General features: G+C 40.6%; 1 protein-coding gene across 1 annotated transcript in view; it reads right to left on the minus strand.

Moving 5' to 3' along the window:
• spns2 (SPNS lysolipid transporter 2, sphingosine-1-phosphate) overlaps positions 1–20,667 on the minus strand; it is a 62,564-nt gene extending 41,897 nt beyond the window's left edge. Inside the window, exons 1-2 of the mRNA XM_056745820.1 lie at positions 20,260–20,667; positions 3,885–3,950 (exon numbers count right to left, since the gene is read on the minus strand). Of these exons, the coding sequence (XP_056601798.1) occupies positions 3,885–3,950; positions 20,260–20,491 (298 nt within the window). The 5' untranslated portion in view covers positions 20,492–20,667. The remainder of the gene's footprint in view (positions 1–3,884; positions 3,951–20,259) is intronic.
• Between the last annotated feature and the right edge of the window lie 216 nt (positions 20,668–20,883).

Below are 20,883 nucleotides of genomic sequence, written 5' to 3' on the forward strand. Positions count from 1 at the left end.
AAACCATTTCCAGAACTTCCTGACATGAAAACACCAGTCCATGTTTTTCAGTAGTGTTGAACCCCAGCCTGCAGACCACCCCCTGCTTCGATACTAAACTTCCCTGCGGGCCACAGGACGTTTTAACATTCACCTGCCTAAAACTCATCCCCATCCATCTTCAGCAAATATTTCTCTAATAGACGCAGAGAGGCCAAGCAGATTCCCCACACCCAACCCCCAAATGATGATGTCAGCTACCAAACAAAAGAACACAAGGAGCCCTCGGGACAGTAATAACAGCCAAGTTAACACACTTCTCTGTACTCTTTCTATCCTTATTTGTTTCATTTTTATTATCCTCTTTCACATCTCACAGCTATCCAGAACAGCAAGAAGGTTATGTGGCTTGAAAATGTTTAATTTCAAACCTGTCATTAATTGCTTTTTCCTACTTGAGGTTGGGATAAAACTTAGCCATTGCAAAGAAATACATCGTGGGAAAAGGGCATCTTGTGACAGGTTAACATTCTGATTTTTTGATTGACAGGTGTAAGACCCACAGACAAAAGCACATTGCTAAAGCCATTGTAAAGTCAATATTGTCCAGATAAGATTACATGAGAGCTGTCTGTGTGTCATTCTCAAGTATAGACATACATTTGTCTGGACGATAACACTGGCCATCACTCAAAAAAAGAAAAGAAAAATGATGGAACAGACATGTTGTGTTGCATTAGTTACATACATTGCATTTGAATGTATCAGTTCTGTTTATGCAATATATAACAACATATGAATATTTTTTGTTAATAAAATAAAGGTGACCATATATAAAACATATCAATATTCAATCTAAACATTTAATAAAAAGATATTGGAGGGATGTTTAGGGATAAAACCATAGATTTTTTTCTAATGATTATATGTAATTTTGTTATTAACTTTGATTGAACACAAAATTGCCTCAGAAAGTGACATACGTTTGGAGAAAATGTGTTTGCAGAAGCAAATTAATGCAAAAATAAAAATGACATATATTTTTTTGGGTGCAATTCAAGTGTCCAAATAAATTTTTAGGCCAATTCACATTAAATATTTCACAATTCACGTTACATATTCCAGGAATATGTTAGGAACAGGATCTCTCATCCCCTTTGTTTTAACATATGCATGTTTTGGTAAATCAATGACACAAGGGGCCTGAATCACACCGCTGAGGTAACGCCTGACTGTCTCTTTGTTTGCAGTATGACATCATCTCTTTGGTACCTGATACTCCAGACTCACCACAGGCCATCATTCAGTGATTTTACTGTATATTTACAGCCTTTTGTTATGAGAATAGCACATCATCATGACGCACAAAAAGCCATACATAGTTGAATTACATTACATTAAGCTTTCTCCCTCAACCTGTCTCTGTTTTCATGTTTTATGGTAGATTACCTCAGTCAGCTATTCCACAAAAAATTCCTCAAAACGTTAATCTCAACATTTCTTCATGGCATGTTCTCAAGACAGACATCCTGCCACAGTCTGTAGAATTTTGGAAGGCTAACTCACCAGAGACAAACCCACAGATGTGTGTGGATTTGGGTGTGTGTGAGAGAGAGATGTGTAGTGTGTGGTAGCCAAGCACCAACAGTCAGAGAAGGGGACAAAGAGGGAGAGTCTTTGGTTTACAGTGGATGAAAAGAAAGAGAAGCAAGGATGGAAATGTTAAAGACCACTTGAAACTGCTGGACAGTTTTCTGACTGTTGAGGCGTAGCTAATACACTATGTACAAAAATACAAATGCATCATTTCATGGCCCTTTAAAAAAAAAACATGACGTGTGTTCATTTGTAATATTAATGAGTGACCCCACCCACACAAATCAAAGTACAGTATTTCGCAATAGGACACAGATCCCATGCCATCCTTGCATGAATTTTCACACAAGGTTTATAGTCATCAGTCAGAGCATCTGAAATGTCGTCGTATTGTGTGAAGACTGGGGTCAGACCGGGACCGTAGGCCAAACAAAGCCAGCACAGGCACTTTCTGCCCTCTGTAAACATCCAGAGCTGAACAACGGGACTTTACCCAGCTCATATTTCTCTAGGTGGCGCTTAGTGGTTTAGGATGTGGCCACTAACTACACCGGTAATGCTGGATGCTAACCCTCATGCGGCAGAAACTCTCAGCAAAGCAAATTCACCGCTGCCAAGGCGTAGGTTAGGATGGGAGTTAGGATGGCTTGAGGGTTGCCATGTAGACACGATTAACCTGCACACATAATGCATCTCCTGTGGTAGCTGGCAACCAGTCTTAAAAACAAAGAATCATTTTTTGAAAGAATCATCAGAATCTGAGTATTATCCTATAGAAAGTTCCCAACTTTTTATTATTATTATTCTCATAGGTTTTAAATGGTTATTTGCTCCCAATTACTGAAGAATTTTCAACACAGCGTGGCAGTATATATGCTGAAGTTTAAATGGCTCGGCTCAGCAAAAACAGCTAAGAAAGTCTCTCTCCCTCTGTTATTCTTTCCAATGTACCGCTTGCTCATCTCTACCGTTAATAACATAATATCATGGATTTAAATAAAGCTTGATGTCACCTCTAGACTAAAAAAGCATAGAGAAGGTGTTTTTGACCCTTTTAATATATTCCCCTCTTAAGCGCTGAAAGTGTGATTTACGTGGACATGTTTTTACAGCGCTCCACAGGCCAGCTATTTTAATATTTTCAAACCAAATGAATGGGGGCAAAAGATAAACACAGCACTGAATCCCAATCCCAGATACAACAGCTCAATGAGGCTCTGTGTTGTGTGTATGTGTGTGTGTGTGTGTGTTTGAGCATGTGTGCTTGTTGTATATTTTCTGTGTATAACAGACTGTGTGTGTGTGTTCATGCAATCCCATACGCATGCTATGTGCTTTGATATGTGTGTGAACTCACAGACAGGTATGGTTTATGTGTGCCAGCGTTTAAATCACAGAGGGTCACTAAGCGCTCCTGTAAGACCTCCACACAGTGACTCCCCTTTACAAAAACTATTTAACGTGGACCCAGCCCAGTTCAGGAAGCCCAACCCAACAGCTTCCAAATACCCCGACTGACCCGACATTATAAACCGTGCGCCAGCCTACCGTTTTAACACTGAACCCTCTCATTCATCCCCCTCTGTCTGTATACATCCACTGATTCATCACCAACCACAAATAACATTTAGTGATGTCATAATGCCTCGGCACATGTTACACATCACCGTCCGTTGCATATAACTAGCGTGCCATTATTAGCTTTTTATTTTAACCATTATAAATGTGCAAATCAAAACCAATAAAGATGTAAGCGTCACTGAATTAACAAAGCTCAGTGCGTCAGAATAAAGTAGTCTTTTCCTCCCATTAAAAGTCAGCTTTTTTATGACGCCCATGTGATGCAGCACCATTCCCCTTTCCTGTTACCAGACAAAAAAAATGGCTTTCCTGTACCTGGACTTTTACTGGACAATTTTTAACCACGTTGAAACTTTTTTCAAACAGAAGTATAGGAAAATGTGTGTCACTTCCAGGTGGTGTTGAAATGGTAGGATCAGCACGCAGGGTTGATCTCCCTGTAGCCCAAACAACTGTGACAGTCCTCTGGTTTGTTGAAGCCAAACAAGTGTATCAGGCACAGTCAATTACACCGGCTTTGTGGGGATGAGGGGGGTGGAGGGGAGTACCTGAACCAGACTTTTTTCTCTCTTTGTTAGCCGTGTCACTCCGGCTACAGGGAGTACGGTGGCTTTTAGTTCTTTCTTCCACCGCGTGTCAGTGATTAGTCAGTGGTTTTGTGTGTGTTTGTGTATGTGTATGTGCCGTGATTGCAAAACCACTTAATTATGGGATTATGCCAGACTTACCTGTTTGCAACAGGCCAGCTCCGCTGTCATTAACATCGAAGTGTTTCTGTATGTCAAGCAGTACACCTGAAAAAGAGAGAGAGATTGGATTTAGTGCTGTGTGACGCAGATACAGGCCTTTAAGCATAATGGGAGGGACTTTAATAAGCACATATTTGATGACTTCATAGTGAGATGTCTTTTGTGCATTTTTGAAGTGTTAAAAATACTGGAAGGTTTTATGATAACACAACAATCAAAGACGATGAATGCATGACGGTGTGTGATCCTTTAAACACATACACACTCAAGTTTAATTCTCAATCATTATTTTGATATGTGCAAGAATGACTGTGATCTGAATCATCTCAATAAATCATGTTGTCCTATTGATTTTTCCTGTGGTTGTACGAGTTAGAAGACCTTTTGATCAGCACGCAACTCACTCTTTTCTGTAATTGCAGCTTTCGTTGCATAGCTGCCTTCAAATCAGCAGCCTTTTTCTTGACATGCTTCCCTTCTGATGACTTTAGAAGTGTGAAACTGAACTCTGGAGACTTTTCACAGTCGAACCCTTCAGATATACGCTTTGATCTTCCATTTGCGCAAAATCAAACGCGCATTCAGACACTTCAAGAATGGTCTAAATGCCTGGAGAAGGCTGTAAACGGGGTCTGTGACTGACAGCCAATGAAATTAGACAAGGCCGACGAGACACGTGTGAAAACGCGTGCCCGGCGATACCGCTATCATGTTAAATATCTGTAAATCACTCAGCAGCCCTTTATGAATCAAGATCGGCTTCAGTGCAGTTCACCTGAACACCTCATGCTATTGAAACCACTTGTAATTGCATTCACAATGTTGTCTGTTTAATTATGTCATGCCTTTGAAAGTCTTATAAGGAGACACACACATAAGACAGGAGTGGCTTTAGTCATCTTCGAGTTTCGTTTCGGTCGGCGTGCGGTTTCCCATCGCCACCCGTTTTGACTTGTCACTGGCACGTCGTGAAGCAAAGACGCGGTGAGAAAAAAGTCCGGGCAGGTGCGGGCCCGTTCGCGTGAGGCGACAAATGCAACATTCTTGTCACACGAGTCACTGCACCTGCTTGCATTCCAGCACAGCGAATGTGGTTTTCTTACTGTATTATCTTGCTCAGATACATTGAAAGTGTCTTAGTTTTTTTCTTTGCTCTGTAAAGTCCATGAGAGAGAACATTTGCTTATTTAGAAATCTAGGTATTTATTAACATCTCCAATCTTCCAATTCTAAATGAAAAAATCTGGCATTTTAAAAGACTTCTGATAAATGAAGCAGCTCGGACCTTGATATTTTTCTTTTGTGGTTTAGCATTATCTCGATCCCTGCTGATAACCAGATATCTTGTTGTTGGATATCTCCATCCTTCCCTGCGCTCACTAACAGGGTGTTCCCTCCCTCTTTCGTCCATTCTAATCTCAGGCAGCGTAATTACCATGGTCATACTCCTCCACTGCCCTCCATCCCTCCATCATTCCCTCTCCTCCCACCGGGACGGGTATCCCTGTGCCAGATGGTGTTGTGTTTCTCCCCCTCCAACTGAGACCGCACCTGCCCACCCTTACGCCTGCCAAACACACAACCTTAACCACCGGGCTCTTCCCACCAAAACTCCCACCGGCACAGCCGATGAAAACAGTGTGTATGAGTTTGTGTATCTGTGTAACTGTGTGGGGTGAGAATCTGCAGGGATCTGGCAACAGAATATTATGATTGTGCCACACTATCTCAATGTTGTTTTTTATTTGTTATGTGTAATGTGTAGCATAGTTATTAAGAAATGTGTACATTCATTTTCTTTCATCTGCTTTGAACCTAAATTATCAGTATGACACATTCTAGATTGATTCCGTATTGTGTGAATATTGTGAGGTAAAACATTATATTGTCATTTTCCCCCACACTACGTTTTATTTAACATTCTGTGAAGTATAAATAAAACATTTTCGACGCTCAGGAATATATTACTTCACTTTATGAAGAGGCCGCATGGTACTAGTCGGTAAGTGTATATACAGCAACTGTCATATTAAAGAATTATGTGTTCTCTTTGGCAGACAGTGCCGTTCACATGTGATTTACTCTCTTTTCTCTCTCGCTCTTTTTCTAGGTCTTTCTCTGATAAAGATACTCAGGCTGACAGCATAGCAACACCTGACTTGAAACTTTTCAGAGAGGCTGTCATGAAGCATTTGAGGTGCAGCAGCTCTGACTACATGTTGCATCATACGGTAAGTGCTTCAGTATGTGGGCGATTCCACACAAGGTGATGCAAATGGCACCAGTATATTCATCGACCTTCCAGTGTCCGCCTTGTTGCCGCCAACCTTGAAATGTTGCCATAGTAACATGCACGGGCACACAGAGGAGAAAAAGGTTTGCTGACGATTGGCCAGATCACATCGGTGAGGGCGGAAAAAGAAAATCTGCGGCAAAGCACCTGCACTTATCTCAAACTTTATCTGATTCTATAGTTACAGGGAAAAGATATTGGGTCAGATTTTAATGCAATTTCACTTTGTTGCAATTGAGCTCTGCTGTGAAGCTATTGCAGAAATGTAGAAACCGCAACAGATACCAAGAGGTAGAGGAATGTTGCCCTGCCTGTTGTGACTGCCTGTAACAGAGTCTTTGCATGCAAAGCATCACTGGAAAGGAGCCAACCTCTATTAAATCCGTCTAAAATGCTGTTTTACAGCAGAACTTCCGAGAAATGTTCTTCGGAATGTTCTTGATTAAGAAATCTGCTTTGCTTATCTGATGTTTGACCTGATAATATATAAATGCCCTAATGGGAGCAGATGTTTTCTTTCTGCTTTAAATGTAACCTAGGCATTTTTACTTACTCTGATATTACTCTGATAATGTGTATGATAATAGAGAAGTTATGCTTTATTTAATCCGAGCTTAGTAAATAATTTATGTTAAAAGCCCTTAGTGTTCATTTAGCAATTTCCATACAACATTAATGAAGTCACGGCTTAGCACTAATATAAGGCAATAGAAATACACATGCTCAAAAATCACAATAGTAAAACAGCAACACAAACTGAGGAGATAGTGGCCATTGTTTTCAAGAACACTACTTTCATTATCCTAAATGCTAATGTAACATTGACCCGTTCATGCGGGTCTCCATCTCATCAGCTGATTGGTGTTCTGAACTGGTGATATGCTAATATGGAGACTCGCGGCGAATATGAATGATGCCTTTCGGTATGTGGATGCAATAATGCTTTAGCTATAATGCCTTTCCCAGGAGTCCCATTGGACATTGACCGATAGAGTGAGTCTATAGCGTGTTTGAAGGAAGCTTGGAGGGTCAAGATGAGCAAATCAGTTCTGTTAATGTGTCTACTGCTATTTAAACTCTCAGAGGGATTCTGCTGAGGTTTCAGTGAAGCTGTTTAATGGATCCTGGAAGCTTAAATGCAGCAGCCCTCCTGCATTTGATTTACACAAGGCGTGCTGCTATCTTAGACTGACATTGTTTAGACCCGTGTTATGATCTGATCTGATAAGCGAGCACAAGTGGAAGCGATGTTGTCAGTTTAAGTGCTTGTTCGGTTCGAGAGTGCTCTGAGTTTGTGTTGTAATGCGATATTTTTGCCAAGAGAGGTGCCAAATAGGTTTGAGTTTGGCTTTAGTTGAGGTAAAATGCATTTGTTGCCTGTTTCTACATGTGCGACAACTGACAAGGCACCTATACTATGCGTAAACCATCCATTCTCTCAAACAGGAAAGGGTTGTCAGTCTAAGATTCCATTAAGGTCAAATGGTTTCTCAAACGCAAACATCACATATTCACTTCTCAGACGGTCAGACAATGGCAACATATTTGTCACCTTCCAGACGCAAGGGTGTTAAGGTGGGAATAATCCATTAACGCTAGCACACGTTGCACGCTCACACACACGCCCTCTTATTATTTTTGAACGCAGATATGTTGCTATAAACCCAGAGGACCGTCTAGTCGTCTGGGGAGACTGAATGAAAATGAGAATCATCGAGAGGTAGGACAGACCTCATTTTCCAATCCCCAAAAGAGGGTTGACAGACCAGAGCAACCTCCCGGTGCTATTTCAGGGCCGGAGAAGTAGGTTAGGATAGAGGCATAGCAACAGAGGCTGGCCACCCTAAATACTGTAACTGAGAAGAGAGGTGAGAGGAAAGGCGACGGGAACGGAGGAAAAATATGATGGTGACTGAGGGGGGATTCACAAGAGAGATTTTGTGAATTTGTTTGCGCAAGCTGTCGGTTTACACCAGATTCACACGAAATTATGCAGATCTGAACGCAATTCACGTGGGCCATTTCTTTGAGAGGGATAGAGGAATAAAATGAAAAATGCTCTTTTGATAATTTATCGCAGCTATGATCCATAAACCATGTACACAAAACATTTCTTGTAAATGGAATTCCATTTACTGCCTACTTTCTGCCAACTGCATAATGTTATCTGTAAATACGGTCCCGTGTGTGCGTGTGCGGTAGGTCAGACTGCAGTACAAACGTACATTTCCATATCCAGTGTAATGCTACTCTCTGCGGTAAAAGGACGTTTCCTTTCTGCTCCGTGTCATGCAGTTTTCTCCCTCATTCTTTGGATTCTACCAAATCGCTAGTTACATTAAACCACTGCTGCCCTTCCTCCTGTTTTCTTTTCCTCCTTTCCCATCCCCTTCTCTTTTTCTTCAGTTTTTCACAGCTAGGGGTGATTCTTCATGAGGTGTAACAAGGATCAATATAACAACAGCTCAGCCCAGAGAAATGATGTGTGCACACACAGAAGGTGGGTTAAAGCGTGCGACTTTCCACTGTTAACCCTCCCCACATCTGAATTTTTGTTCTTTTACAATGAGCGAAGCCTTCAGGAGTGCAGAGGCAGGCTAAGAGCTGACCACAAGCATGCATGTCTGTTTTCGGTGGGCTCCCGACCGTCGGGTCCGTAGGTCTCCCGCTGGCCTGGACCACAAGCAAGGGCCGCCTTTCTATTGGGGCTTAAAACCACCGCACAGCCAGTATAAATACAATGCAGATGTCAGTGGACTGGGGGTGTGTCTGAGCTGGCGTTTGTGGGTGTTGAGGAATTCCCTTTAAGCTTTTTCCTCATGTCGGCCTCGTCCTGTCAGCGCAGCTTGTCGGTGTACTTTTTGGTTCACTGTTCTACTGATCTGAGACTGGTTTTGAGGGGTATGTAAAGAGCATGCCAGTATAATACTATTACAAGGGATAGTTGACACAAAAATGAAAATATTTAATCATTTACTCATCCTCATGTCATTTTGAACCTGTATGACTTTCTTTCATTTGCAAAACGAAAATGATTTGAAGAATGATGGTTACCAATCAACATTGGCCCCAATTGGCTTCCATTATATGGACACAAAACCACTGAGACATTTCTCAAAATATCTTATTTTGTTCTACAGAAGAAAGAGTCATATAAAGGTTTTGTCCCACATAAGGGGGAATAAATAAGGCCAGATAATTTTTGGGGGGTGAACTATCACTTTGGTTCACCTTCAGAATGCTCCCATATATGTGTAGTGTGTTTATACTGCGTTCAGATGGGGAATATTCAATTACCCCACACACATTTGCCTAAATACTTGTCTTATAGTTCGGCCATTAAAATTCTGTCATGATTTCCTTTCAAGTTGTTCCAAGCACGTATCAGTTTTGTTGTTCTGCTGAACACACAAAAAAGATATTTGCACAAAATATGTGTAACCAAACAGTTCTGGGGCACTATTGACTGCTATAGTAGAAAAAATCTACTATGGTAGTCATTGGTGTTACAGAACTGTTTAGTTTGTCAATTTAGATTTTTGGGAGAACTATCCCTTTAAGGATTTGTGTAAATAAGGAGTTTGTGTGCACTGCAGGGTTTTATCCCCAGAAGGCAGATAGGCTAAACCACATCACCTGGTTGCAAATATTCTGTTATAAAATGAAAGGAGAGGTTTTTTTCTCTTCCTGGGGTACTACACAGGAACAGCACACTGTAGTATACGTCATCAATAAATTATAAGAGAATTGTGAGCCAGTGTGGACGTATACAGTAGCTGTGGAGTGATGGGAATGCACTGGTGCACAGCAAAGATCTTCAGACCACCTGATACTGAATATTTTGGTCAGTGCTGCTGAAATTTATATGGTGAGTGAGTTCCATGCTTTAATAGTCGTATAGTATACGTATAGATCTAGTGATAAAAAAAGACAGTAGAGCTCTAATTTAAACCTTTCCTATGGCACGCCAGGCTATGCCATTGAAACACATGCGTGTTGGTCACATATCTGCAAGAAGACTAAATATTTATAGCAGTATACAGTTATATAGTTTACTGTATAGTGGGAATTTCAAATACACCCACACGTTCACAGAGGCTTCAATTAAGTGAGCTGCTGACCACATAGAGCAGAAGATATAACAGCGGTCCACTGACAGACAGCGAAGTGCAATTACAGCTGCCCTGTCAGACTGTTCTGATGCTAACCTTGACATCCATCCTGCTGGTTCAGTGCTACTGTTAACAACCATCCCTCCCTCGCTTATCCACTATCCTTCTTAACATCTGTTTGGTAGCGTTTACATTTTATATTCTAGAGACCACTACCAGATGAGAATTTGTTATCCCGATGCTTAATTTTTTTTTACGTAACATAGAAAGAGATTACTGCAGTGCCGAGGCCTTTTTGTTTTAGCATTTAATGAGATTTTGAGCATTTTTTATTCACTATACCTCTTCTTTCTTCTTTCCTTCGTCTTGTCTTTGTTCTCTAACAGCTGTGTGGGAGTGGGGTGGGTCTCACCCAGGGGGGTCAACAGCCCCTGATTCACAGAATAATTAGTGTTGAATGAAAGTGCTTGATTAACTCTTTTAAATACTGCCTTTACTATTCGACAACCTACAGTAAAACAACATTTTTGGGGGCAATATCCCTATAACAATTTTTTATAATTTGGCTTTTTTTGTAAATCATTGTCTGCAATTGTTTAGGAGTTTGTGTCCATCAACTAATCTGGCAAAAAAAACTGAGATTTTCTGTCAGCATGAGAGACAGAAATATACTGTAAAATAATAGTTCTTGGATTTCTCCTTGTAGAAGATTTTATTGCTCTTTCATAGCTCAGTGAAGTTATTTCTTAGTAAGAGTTGCATGCCCTACAATAACTAAAATTATTTTGTTTTGAAAAAAATATTTGAGGTTATGATAAAATCAGATTTTTGAGGGCAGATTCTCATATCTGGCACAATTGTCTGAGCCCAATGTCAGACATTGCTGAGAAGCATCAACAACCAAGAGCTGGGGAAGAGAGAGAAAAATGCTCTATCCAATTTAACTCGACCCCCTTACGACTGGGAAAGCCTAAGTGAGTGCTGGTCTTTCAAACTGTAGCTACGACATTCAGTCTCATTCACAGAAAGGTAAACACAGCTGAGGAAAAGATGGCGGATCATAGTCTGAGAAATGTGTGTTAACATATGGTCCTCACTTAGGTCAGTCACACCGTGTCTGCACCAGAAGAGACACGACAGAAGACTTTAGAAACGCATTAGAACCCATTATAATTTTTTATTTTGTAGACACGTGATGCGGTGTTCCCATTAGAACAAGTCGTGTGTCATGTCGCGTCGTGCCAGTTACATCCGTTGTAGACACGGTGACAGTCTTCTTCTGATTAATGATATACAAACCTGTTATATAGCTATACTAAAGAAGATATGACCCTGTGCCACATGCTAAAAATTCTTCATCCAGCTTAGCTCCATAAGGTTAAACGCTCTATTTCAGATGAGTCCTCTTACAGAAGAGACAGGACCTTCATAACCTCACAGGACCTTACAGAGAACAGTAATAACGACACTAAAGTGCTCTATGGATGGAAATGTCATCCATCTCTCTCTACTCAAGATGGGTTAGTTCTGCTGTTTGATCTCTCAGTGGACTCCTGTAGTGAGACACTGTTTTCCGCCTACTGCAGTGCAACCCTAATTCTCACTGTTTATTTGTGCGGTACTACAAACTGAAATAAAAACTACCATCATATCCCACATGATTCTCAGCAATCAGTAGCGGAGGCGGTGCTGATGAACGCATGGATTTCAATACCACAACTTGAAATGAATATCTATAGGAGAACCACATGTGGCTTGTATTTAGGAGCTCCTATAGTCTGTGTATAGTCTCGTATAGTCTGTGCAGTGGAATAAACCTCTGTTCCGTCCAATCAATACAAAGGAACGCCCTCACGAGCACGCACATATGTCCTGATCGCTTTTTCCAATCTCATAACATCTATTTTCTTTCTATGCAAAGCACTGCTTTCATCCCCTCACGCTGAAAATTTCTATGGAGAACATCTGACACCCTCCGCCGCGGTAATTCATCTCGATTTCACCTTCATGAATTAGAGATTAATATCATTTCTTGCTGGTGTTGTAGTGCAATGCAGAACTGTCCAGGAGTGATGTCTTGGATTCATATTTTTTTCTTCAAGCATTTGAAAAACAACCTCTGCCACAGAAATCCTCTGCAGGAAATAAATCAACAGAGCACATGGGGGGGGGGATTTTGGCCCGTTTGTATTTAGATGCTTTTGGGGGTTCCAGCATTGATTTTGTATTGATTAAAGCTTTTGTGGCGTGGGCTGAGAATAACTGCTAACTTTAGATCGGCGGTGAGGTAAACTGTGGGAAACAAAACACTGGCAGGAATTCCAGTTCTACCTCCACATTCCACAGCAGTGAGGTGTAGACGCACGCAGGTATTTCAGGCGTTAGTTCGAGACGATTATAATGTTTTGGTGTGGCCTTAGAACTAGAACTATTGTGGGTTACTTGCAAAGTATGCACAATTAATCCTCAAAGGAAACAAAGTGTTTTTCACACAGCCAGGGATGGACCGGGCCCATGAAACATCATTAGACTTATGTCGGCCTGAACTGTCGCAATCTGTATTGTTATATACAGTATACATTTATTTTCACAAAATTTCGATGTTTTGTTTAGGTGGTTAGCAGCAATGCAGACTGTTTGACTTTTCCTGTAATTTATTGGTTGCCTTTGCAGGTTGTTGGTTTGATTCTGAAGAGAACCCATACTGATAAGAAAAAGTCTTGTTTGAATGCGTTGATTTCTGCAGTTTGCTTTGGACAAAAGCGACTGCCAATGGCATTAATGTGAATGTAGTTAATAATCCAATGTAAACTCACATAGATACCTGCATTTAAATCCAGTTCTGATGTTCTCCGCTCTTCAATTTATTTGAATGCATTTGAGTATGTTTGTGTGATTTTCCTGTCTTTATTTACTCTAGCTATACACACAGTACAGTACATCCTGTTTTGTTCTTGGCTTTCAGCAGGTGAGGAGATTTACTGGAATTTAAAAAATCAGGAAGTTGATATGTGCTTGTTTATCCCAAGGTGTAAGAGAGGTTCTAAGATAACATCTGATCATATCAAAATAACTGAAATAACACAGCTAAATTTCCCATGGATCTGAAGTGACATGTTATAGGATGGGTTGGCAAACAAAACTATACGTTCCGAAGTATATAAAGACACACAATGACGAAATGACATAGAAATTCACAACCTACTTCGTCGCTGTTTAATTGAAAGCAGTGGTGTGATGATAACACATACAGATCAGTTTCACTGCAGGCATGATGGCATGATATTTCAGTAGATCGGTCCTTTGACCCCTTTATTAATACACATGACAAAATATTTCCCTCCTTAATAAAGAGTCAGTTAACACAAACGGCCAGTGAAGTCCAGTTTAAATATTTGCCCTGGCAATGTGGAGCGCTTCCAAGGGCTACTTTAAAGACAAAGGTGAGCTTAGAGTAGTTTAGTTCATTGCCTTTCTTGTAGATTTGTTTGAAGAGAATATTTACATAGAAACAAGAAGGCTTATGCATATATTTAGATGATAGTCTTTTGTCCCCTTTACATATTTAGCTAAATAAATATAATATAAAAGCTTCTCAAATTATTTGTATTTCTCAATATTATTTTTTACCTTAACAAAACCTACCACAGCAGATATGTTATGCGTCTATTTGGAAAAGAATCTGAGGAAACATTGCGGTTGTAAACTCCATCCTCTCACAACATAATACATCAGTAGTGCAAAAATGTACAACTGTTGACGTTCTGTACAGACCTGAGCTCTATTCGGCCACTTGTAGGCATTACGGGATCAGAGGTCAAGCCTGAGAAGATCTCCCACACTGATATTCGTAAGTGTTGTGAAAACAGACTCGATCTAAAACATACCTGAGACTTCAGATCACACAGGTGCACTGCCCCTCAGGCACACCCCCTCAACCCCCTCCCCACGCCATACCTTCTTCTCCAGGAGCCTGTCATACTCTCTACCCTTAATCCCTGATGAACTACACTCTATCAAAAAGACACATGTTGAAGCTTACAATCACCGCAAATCCTTTAAACAGACAAACACCCCCATATACACACACATTCGGTGTATCTGTTTGGACATGCTATGAGCTAAAAGCGGGCCACCGATTAAATTAGCAGGGTCAACGCAATTTAAACAAGCATGACAGCTGTCGCTCACGCTACATTAAATGAACATCAGATGGGCCAAAAGAGCAACCCAATGAAAGACAAGCCCGTTTAAATAAACCAGTCGAACCGCATCTCAGTTCTCAAAGGCTGTTAGTGGATGCTATCGTGTCAGAGTTTATTTTAAGACGCGGGTGTATTGAGGAAACTGTCTCTCCTGACAAAGATTTCTCATTCTGAGCACCACTTGTGTCTATATTTAATATATATTAATATGCTGACCTTATTGCTGAGGTCAGATAGGTGGTCACGGTTGTGTGCTCTTCGTGAGGAAACAGCTGAGGCAGATGAATGAAAATAAATGATTCTGGAAGGTTAGAAGCATTCTCTCTCTCACTTTCTTGCGGTAGGAAGTCAAGCTGTGTTTGGTCAAGCACTGGCTATCACGGAAATGGCTCTTCTAGCATAAGGTAACGGATGTGGTGACCGCATGAAAAGGTGGAAAGATGTGCTGAGACACAGATATATTTATAAATGAGAAATGTATTATTTTTGCACAGTTAAAGCAAACACCCTAAACAGTATAGCTCCAGTCCTTAACTTTGGCCTCTTAATCGCTATCTCAGTTTGAAACAACTCAATTATATGCAGAGTTATATTTTCTTTACGTGGGTTGTGTTTTGGCACTGCTGCTCTGCGCGGATGAATCCGAGCACAGTGCTAAAGGAATGACTGCTCTCACCCCGACAGAGCACATCTGTACATCAAAAAGAAAGTAACATGTGACCTGTGTCTATACCAGATACAAAACGTTTCACAAGTTCACACTTACATATAGGGAAAGATATGCTTGTTTTGTGAGCTGACTGAGGGGAGGGCTCCGAGTCTGGGATTTGTCCCGAACCCTGAGTTTCTCCCTCGGTTTGAGACTAAGAGATTTTGGAGAAGGGGGCGTGGGTCAATGAAACATGTCTTCTGAACATAATATCTCCCGTTTTTGTTCTGACTATAAATGAAACAAAGACTTAAAAAAAATTCACGATACTGGCGTCTTACCTACCTGTTAATCCAATCCTTTCAGATGTCTGAGCCAACTTCATAAATCATTATTATGAGTTTACAATTGTGAATCAGAGTAAGATAAGACAATCGTTTTAAACACTGATCTGTTTGTATTTACTCATTAAAATGATTTCTGATTGTTTTTACCTCAAAATTATTGCGTATTGCTGCTTTAAAGCAGCCCAGTATTGCATATTGCTGCAAAATTATGAGGGATATTAAATAATCTGTGCCTACATCAATACCCTCCAGCATTCAGAGCTAAGCTTGTAATTGTCCTTTAATGCAAATTTAATGGATATACATTTCAAGAGACACCAGTTGTAAAACACAGCGGCGCTCTATACTTTAGCTATAATGACCAATAACAGTTGTATATGGGAATAACTGAGGGAGAAAATATGAGCCGTTTGTTCTGCATCTGGTCTTGACACAAGCTCATAAACTCAATTACTGAGAGTTTTTCCATTACTTTCATATGTTTGTTTTCAAGAGTGCTTTAACCAAGTGTAGGAAAATGAACGAAAGTAGAAGAAAGAGACGGCAAACCTGAAAAAACACTCAAACACTCTGTGGGACTCTTTAAAGTTCCAGTTCGATACGGGCAGCCAATCTTTTGCAGGTGTGATATATAGTATCAGCATGCGCATCTACTCGATTGAACCTTTACAAATGACTTTACAGTCAGATAGATTCAGCCATGTTGAATAATGTTTGTTTAGATTTTATGTTGCATTTTTAATTAACATTATCTGCTTACAAATAAATCGGGAAAATAAACATCTACTCTTTATAAAAGACCATAAAGACATAACTAATAATTAAAATATATGAGTAAAAAACTATTTTATCAAATTGGATCTAAATGATCATTTAACTTGTTTGTTTGCAGAAAAACAATGAAGCTAATGCGTTTGTGTAATGTCATTACTATATGTACATCCCATGTGCTACGTGCTACTGGTGCTGACATCACGCTGCACGGCACACTGTGGTGCAGCTGATAGCCCTTATCACACCTTCAACTCACACTACAAGAGGTACAACTGAAAGTGTGTGTGTGCGTGGGTGCACAGAGGGGATTGCCGGAGAGTGTGTCCAAGCAGAACTAAAGCTGAGCCAGCCAGACTGGGCCGTCTAGTGTAGTGGAGCAATGCAGCAAAGTATACAGTTCTGTAACGTACAATTCCCTTCATGAACTGCATCTAAAGGTGTGGACACGCCTACTTCCCTCAGGGAGTTCCTCAGGCTGGTGGATTACCCATCGCACTAAATTAACCCCCTGTCTGAGATTAAACATCCTCAAATGCCTTCAGAAGAAAATGCCTAAACCTTAAGAGTCTGCTGCACCTCCTAATCCAGATTACCAGTCAAACTGCCTTCATTGCTAGGAGGAAACAGAACACTTTAGATTAAATAATGTTAAGTGGCATCCGTCTGTCCATCCCTGTGATGTTCCCTGAATTCCCTAATCCCTGTTTTAACTATAATCTAGCGTTGAGCTCAGTCTGTCTGCTGAAGGGACTGTTGCCAGCCAGCCTCCCTGATTCTCTGCCATCACAGCCAAACCACGAATTTAATCAAACTAAATAGTTCACAACCTCAGTCTCATCAATCTGATTGTGCGGTCCCACTGGAGGCAGAGATGGAGACAGAAAGAAAAAGACATAGTGGGAAGCTAAAATAGGCCAATTGGAATGGACATAGGAGGGCAAGGGGAAGGTAAATCAGCCTATGATTATAAAGAAGGAAAAATGCACATGGGACTCTGAAAAGGAAGGTATGTTGAGCAACTATGCGTCAGACAGTCAGGCTACCAAGTACACAACAATTGAGCTGCAACAATGTTACACGCACACAACTGCCCACATATTCTTAGTATAGAGGATCTATATTTGACAAAAAATTATGAGAAAGGGCTTTTTCCACAACTCGTATACAGTATTATTTTAATAAAGTTTACTGTCAAGTTCTCATATGTTTTACGCTTCCTTCTTCCTCATGAAGTATTGTATCCTCTTTGCTCTAAAAACGGTTTACGCAACAGTTTTGTTCAGAGTTGCAGTGAAAAAAGCTAAATTAGAGCGGTTTTGTTCTCTCAATATATAAATATATTGGTTCAATATTGAATGATTTCACAAGACTCACACACTCTAAACAAAACACTTTCTCTTAGAATAAACTTTAAATGTATACACTTTTGGAGAGCCGTTATGAGAATTTGATCCAAAGGGTTTTTAAGTCAACCACAGCCTGGAACGGGTTGTTAAAAGTTAAATTGGCTGTTTGTGGATTTGACTGAAATAGCAAAAAACAAACTTCAATAAAGTGTCTGTATCAGACCTTTAATCTTTGTTACTGCATAAAATGGATGTAATGTAAAAAATTACATTTTATTCACATGCAGTGCCTTGATGTGCATTTTCATTTTGTTATGTGTAGCCTACTACCACATAAAACCACAATGTCCAAGACGGTGACCTCATTTTGGCATGCTAGACAACATTTTATCAATTTCCAGCCAATTTCCCATCCTTTTCACTGCATCACTGCAAACCGTAAGACACCATGGCATCAAGAATTACTTCTAAATTATAGCTTAAGCCCTGTTTTATCCATAACACAACCTCACACACACTAGCTCTCGAAACCATGCACAGGCCGTCTCTTCCTCACCCACACCGCTGATGAACTCCATTACCATGATGCATGTGTCAGACTGCAGTGGAAATGTCTGAACTGTCTTTCTCTCTCTCACTAAAGACTGCTGCTCACCACCACTGCAGGACGGCTGCGTCAGCTCTGTTCATTCCTTCTTAACCATGAAGGGGGCTTCATACTCACACGCACCCTTCTCATGTATAATGCATGAGGCGCAGAGGAGAGCCCCTCTACACTCTCTAATATACAATTTAATTTGGCAACGGACAAAAACGCTGTTTTACTGCAATCTTACTGCAGTCCTTAAACACACTCGCTTATATTCACTATATCATATCTATATATTTCAACAAAACTGTTTAAACGGGATGGATTCAGATCAGAGGCTATCGGTGCATGCGCACACAAGGTTGTGTAACAGGACTTTTTTCTCTCTCATATAGAAAATAGAGTGAATATACGTGTAGAAGCTTTCAACAGTAGGCTACTTGACATTTTATATCTGAAAGAGGATGGCATATCCATCTTGTCAGGATCTTTTTTTCAGCATAAAGAGATGCCCTGATGAGATAATATGGTCAACGTAAACACATCCTTTTCAGTCTTATGTAAAATCTTCAGTATCAGTCCACCATCGTGTTCTTTCACGTGTGTCTTTCCAATTTTATTTCATTTTGTTGACAGACATTTTAAATTCTACACGTAGGCTACGTTACGTGCGTACGAACTAACGCAGCTTGGTCGCTGCGTTAATAATGTTTAAGTTTCTTAGCAGACTTTGCCAAAAAGTCACTGAATGGAGGTTTCCAGCGCTTTCCAGTGTAATTGCTACACAAAACACAATTAAACACATGCAGTAGAGGCCAGTTTGAGCGCTGTCAAATTGTCTGTGAAGTGCGCGCTACGGTGAACGCGCTAAACTGAGTGTCAAAGGCGCATACAGCAGAGCATGGCTCAACACAGTGACAGAATTTGTAAAATCACTTTAAGTTGTAAGTGGAAATATATATTTAAAGACTATATATGTGTGACAGTGTGGTACAGCTCACATTTCCTAAATCCACAGCCAACAGCGCACTCGCGCTTTGTCCCAAATCTCTAATTGCTTATCATTAGTTATTCATGAAAATTGCAACTCTGCCATCTGACATGTCACTTCAGATCACCACTGGCTAATTCTTCATTTGACTTCGAGTACCCATTTAATAAACCAATTAATCCACATTTATTCGTGATGCTAAGTTTAACTCGATAAAAAATAGTTGATTAAATCTTTCTAGTTTCTATGGAAACCGTCCCTGCGCTCAGATGCAGCGCTCTGCCTTTATTTCTGTATAACTTCCAAGGGCATCTTGTTTCTAGTGTAAGAGAGCAGCTAGTAAGGTTACTAATAATAAAACCTCGGATATACGATGTGTCCCTCGAGATGTTTGCTCTAAATTACTTTGGACTGTGATATTCTCGGGTAGAGCAAAGAAGACGCAAGTGTTTGAAATTAGGTCTGTCTTCTCTTATGCTGACAGTCCATCATTATTACATTCATCAGACGGGTTATAAGTAGTCTACGTTATGCCAGGCGATAATATTGTCATTTACATTGTGAATTGTAAAATAGGTGTGCATTGTTTTGTGGAGATTGTGTGCGCATTGATACTGGTATTATTTTCTTTCATTTGAAATAAAGCTCATGACGGAAATTATACAGAATCTCAGCCATATGTCATAAATAGACGCTTTTCGTTATAGGCTATTTTTATTATCATATCATGGTCAGATTGGATTGATCTAAGATCAGTCACAGTTGAAATCAATACTATGTTGGAACAACGGACCCTAACCGTTTATAGTTTGATTAAATCAAAAAGCCAGACCCGAAACCTCGATCTTTAAACCCATTCAATAAAATTCAGCATGTGTGCAGAGAGATGATCAGATGATCACTTGACTTCTGTTAATAATTAAAATGCGTGTTTTCTTTCCGGGCCAACTGAAAGTAAAACATTAAACAACCCAAAGCATTACACACAGTGTCGCCGTTCTTCTGTGTCAAAACGAACCTCTTTAGACCAACAAAACACGGATCTTACCTGCTACGGTGTATCTGTCCATGTAATTGAGCACATTCCCAAAACTCAGAATACCGGCGGCAACGAACGGAGACCGGCATCGAAGTAATGCGGCACGGAATTTCTGTCCGGGTTTGCAAGGATGCAGGTCCGAGGTGGATTTAAGGGTCGGGCTCATGCTTCCAGAGAGCGTGTGCACCTCATCCGAACTGCTGCACCCCTCGATCTCACATCCATCGCTCTCCACGCACATCTTCTTGCACGACAGATCCAGCGCAAACGTTTGAAAGATTTCTAAACGCGGATAATAAACGTAGCACCTCTAAACGGGCTTGAAACACAAGTGCTAGTCGCTGAAGAGAAAAATCATTGATTTAATTATTGCTCCTTGCGCTGGGTACATGTCTGTCCACTGACAGGACTCGGGGAGAGCTTTTCTCTCACTCCGAAGTGTGTACGAGAAGGAGGCGTGGCGATGCACGTTAAACCCCGCCTCCCTCGGTTTAGTGCGGAATGGCAACCGCAATCTGTGTAAGGCAGTGGAATGTCACCAAAATTCTCTCGGTGACACGAGTCAGGACGCACCCACGCCGCTTGTGCGAAAGGCGGCTTTGTCTCTGTTAGGTTTTGTTGTAAGGTAGAGTT

The sequence above is a fragment of the Triplophysa dalaica genome, chromosome 4 (genome assembly GCF_015846415.1).
Source record: "Triplophysa dalaica isolate WHDGS20190420 chromosome 4, ASM1584641v1, whole genome shotgun sequence".
NCBI classification, from domain to species: Eukaryota; Metazoa; Chordata; class Actinopteri; order Cypriniformes; family Nemacheilidae; genus Triplophysa; species Triplophysa dalaica.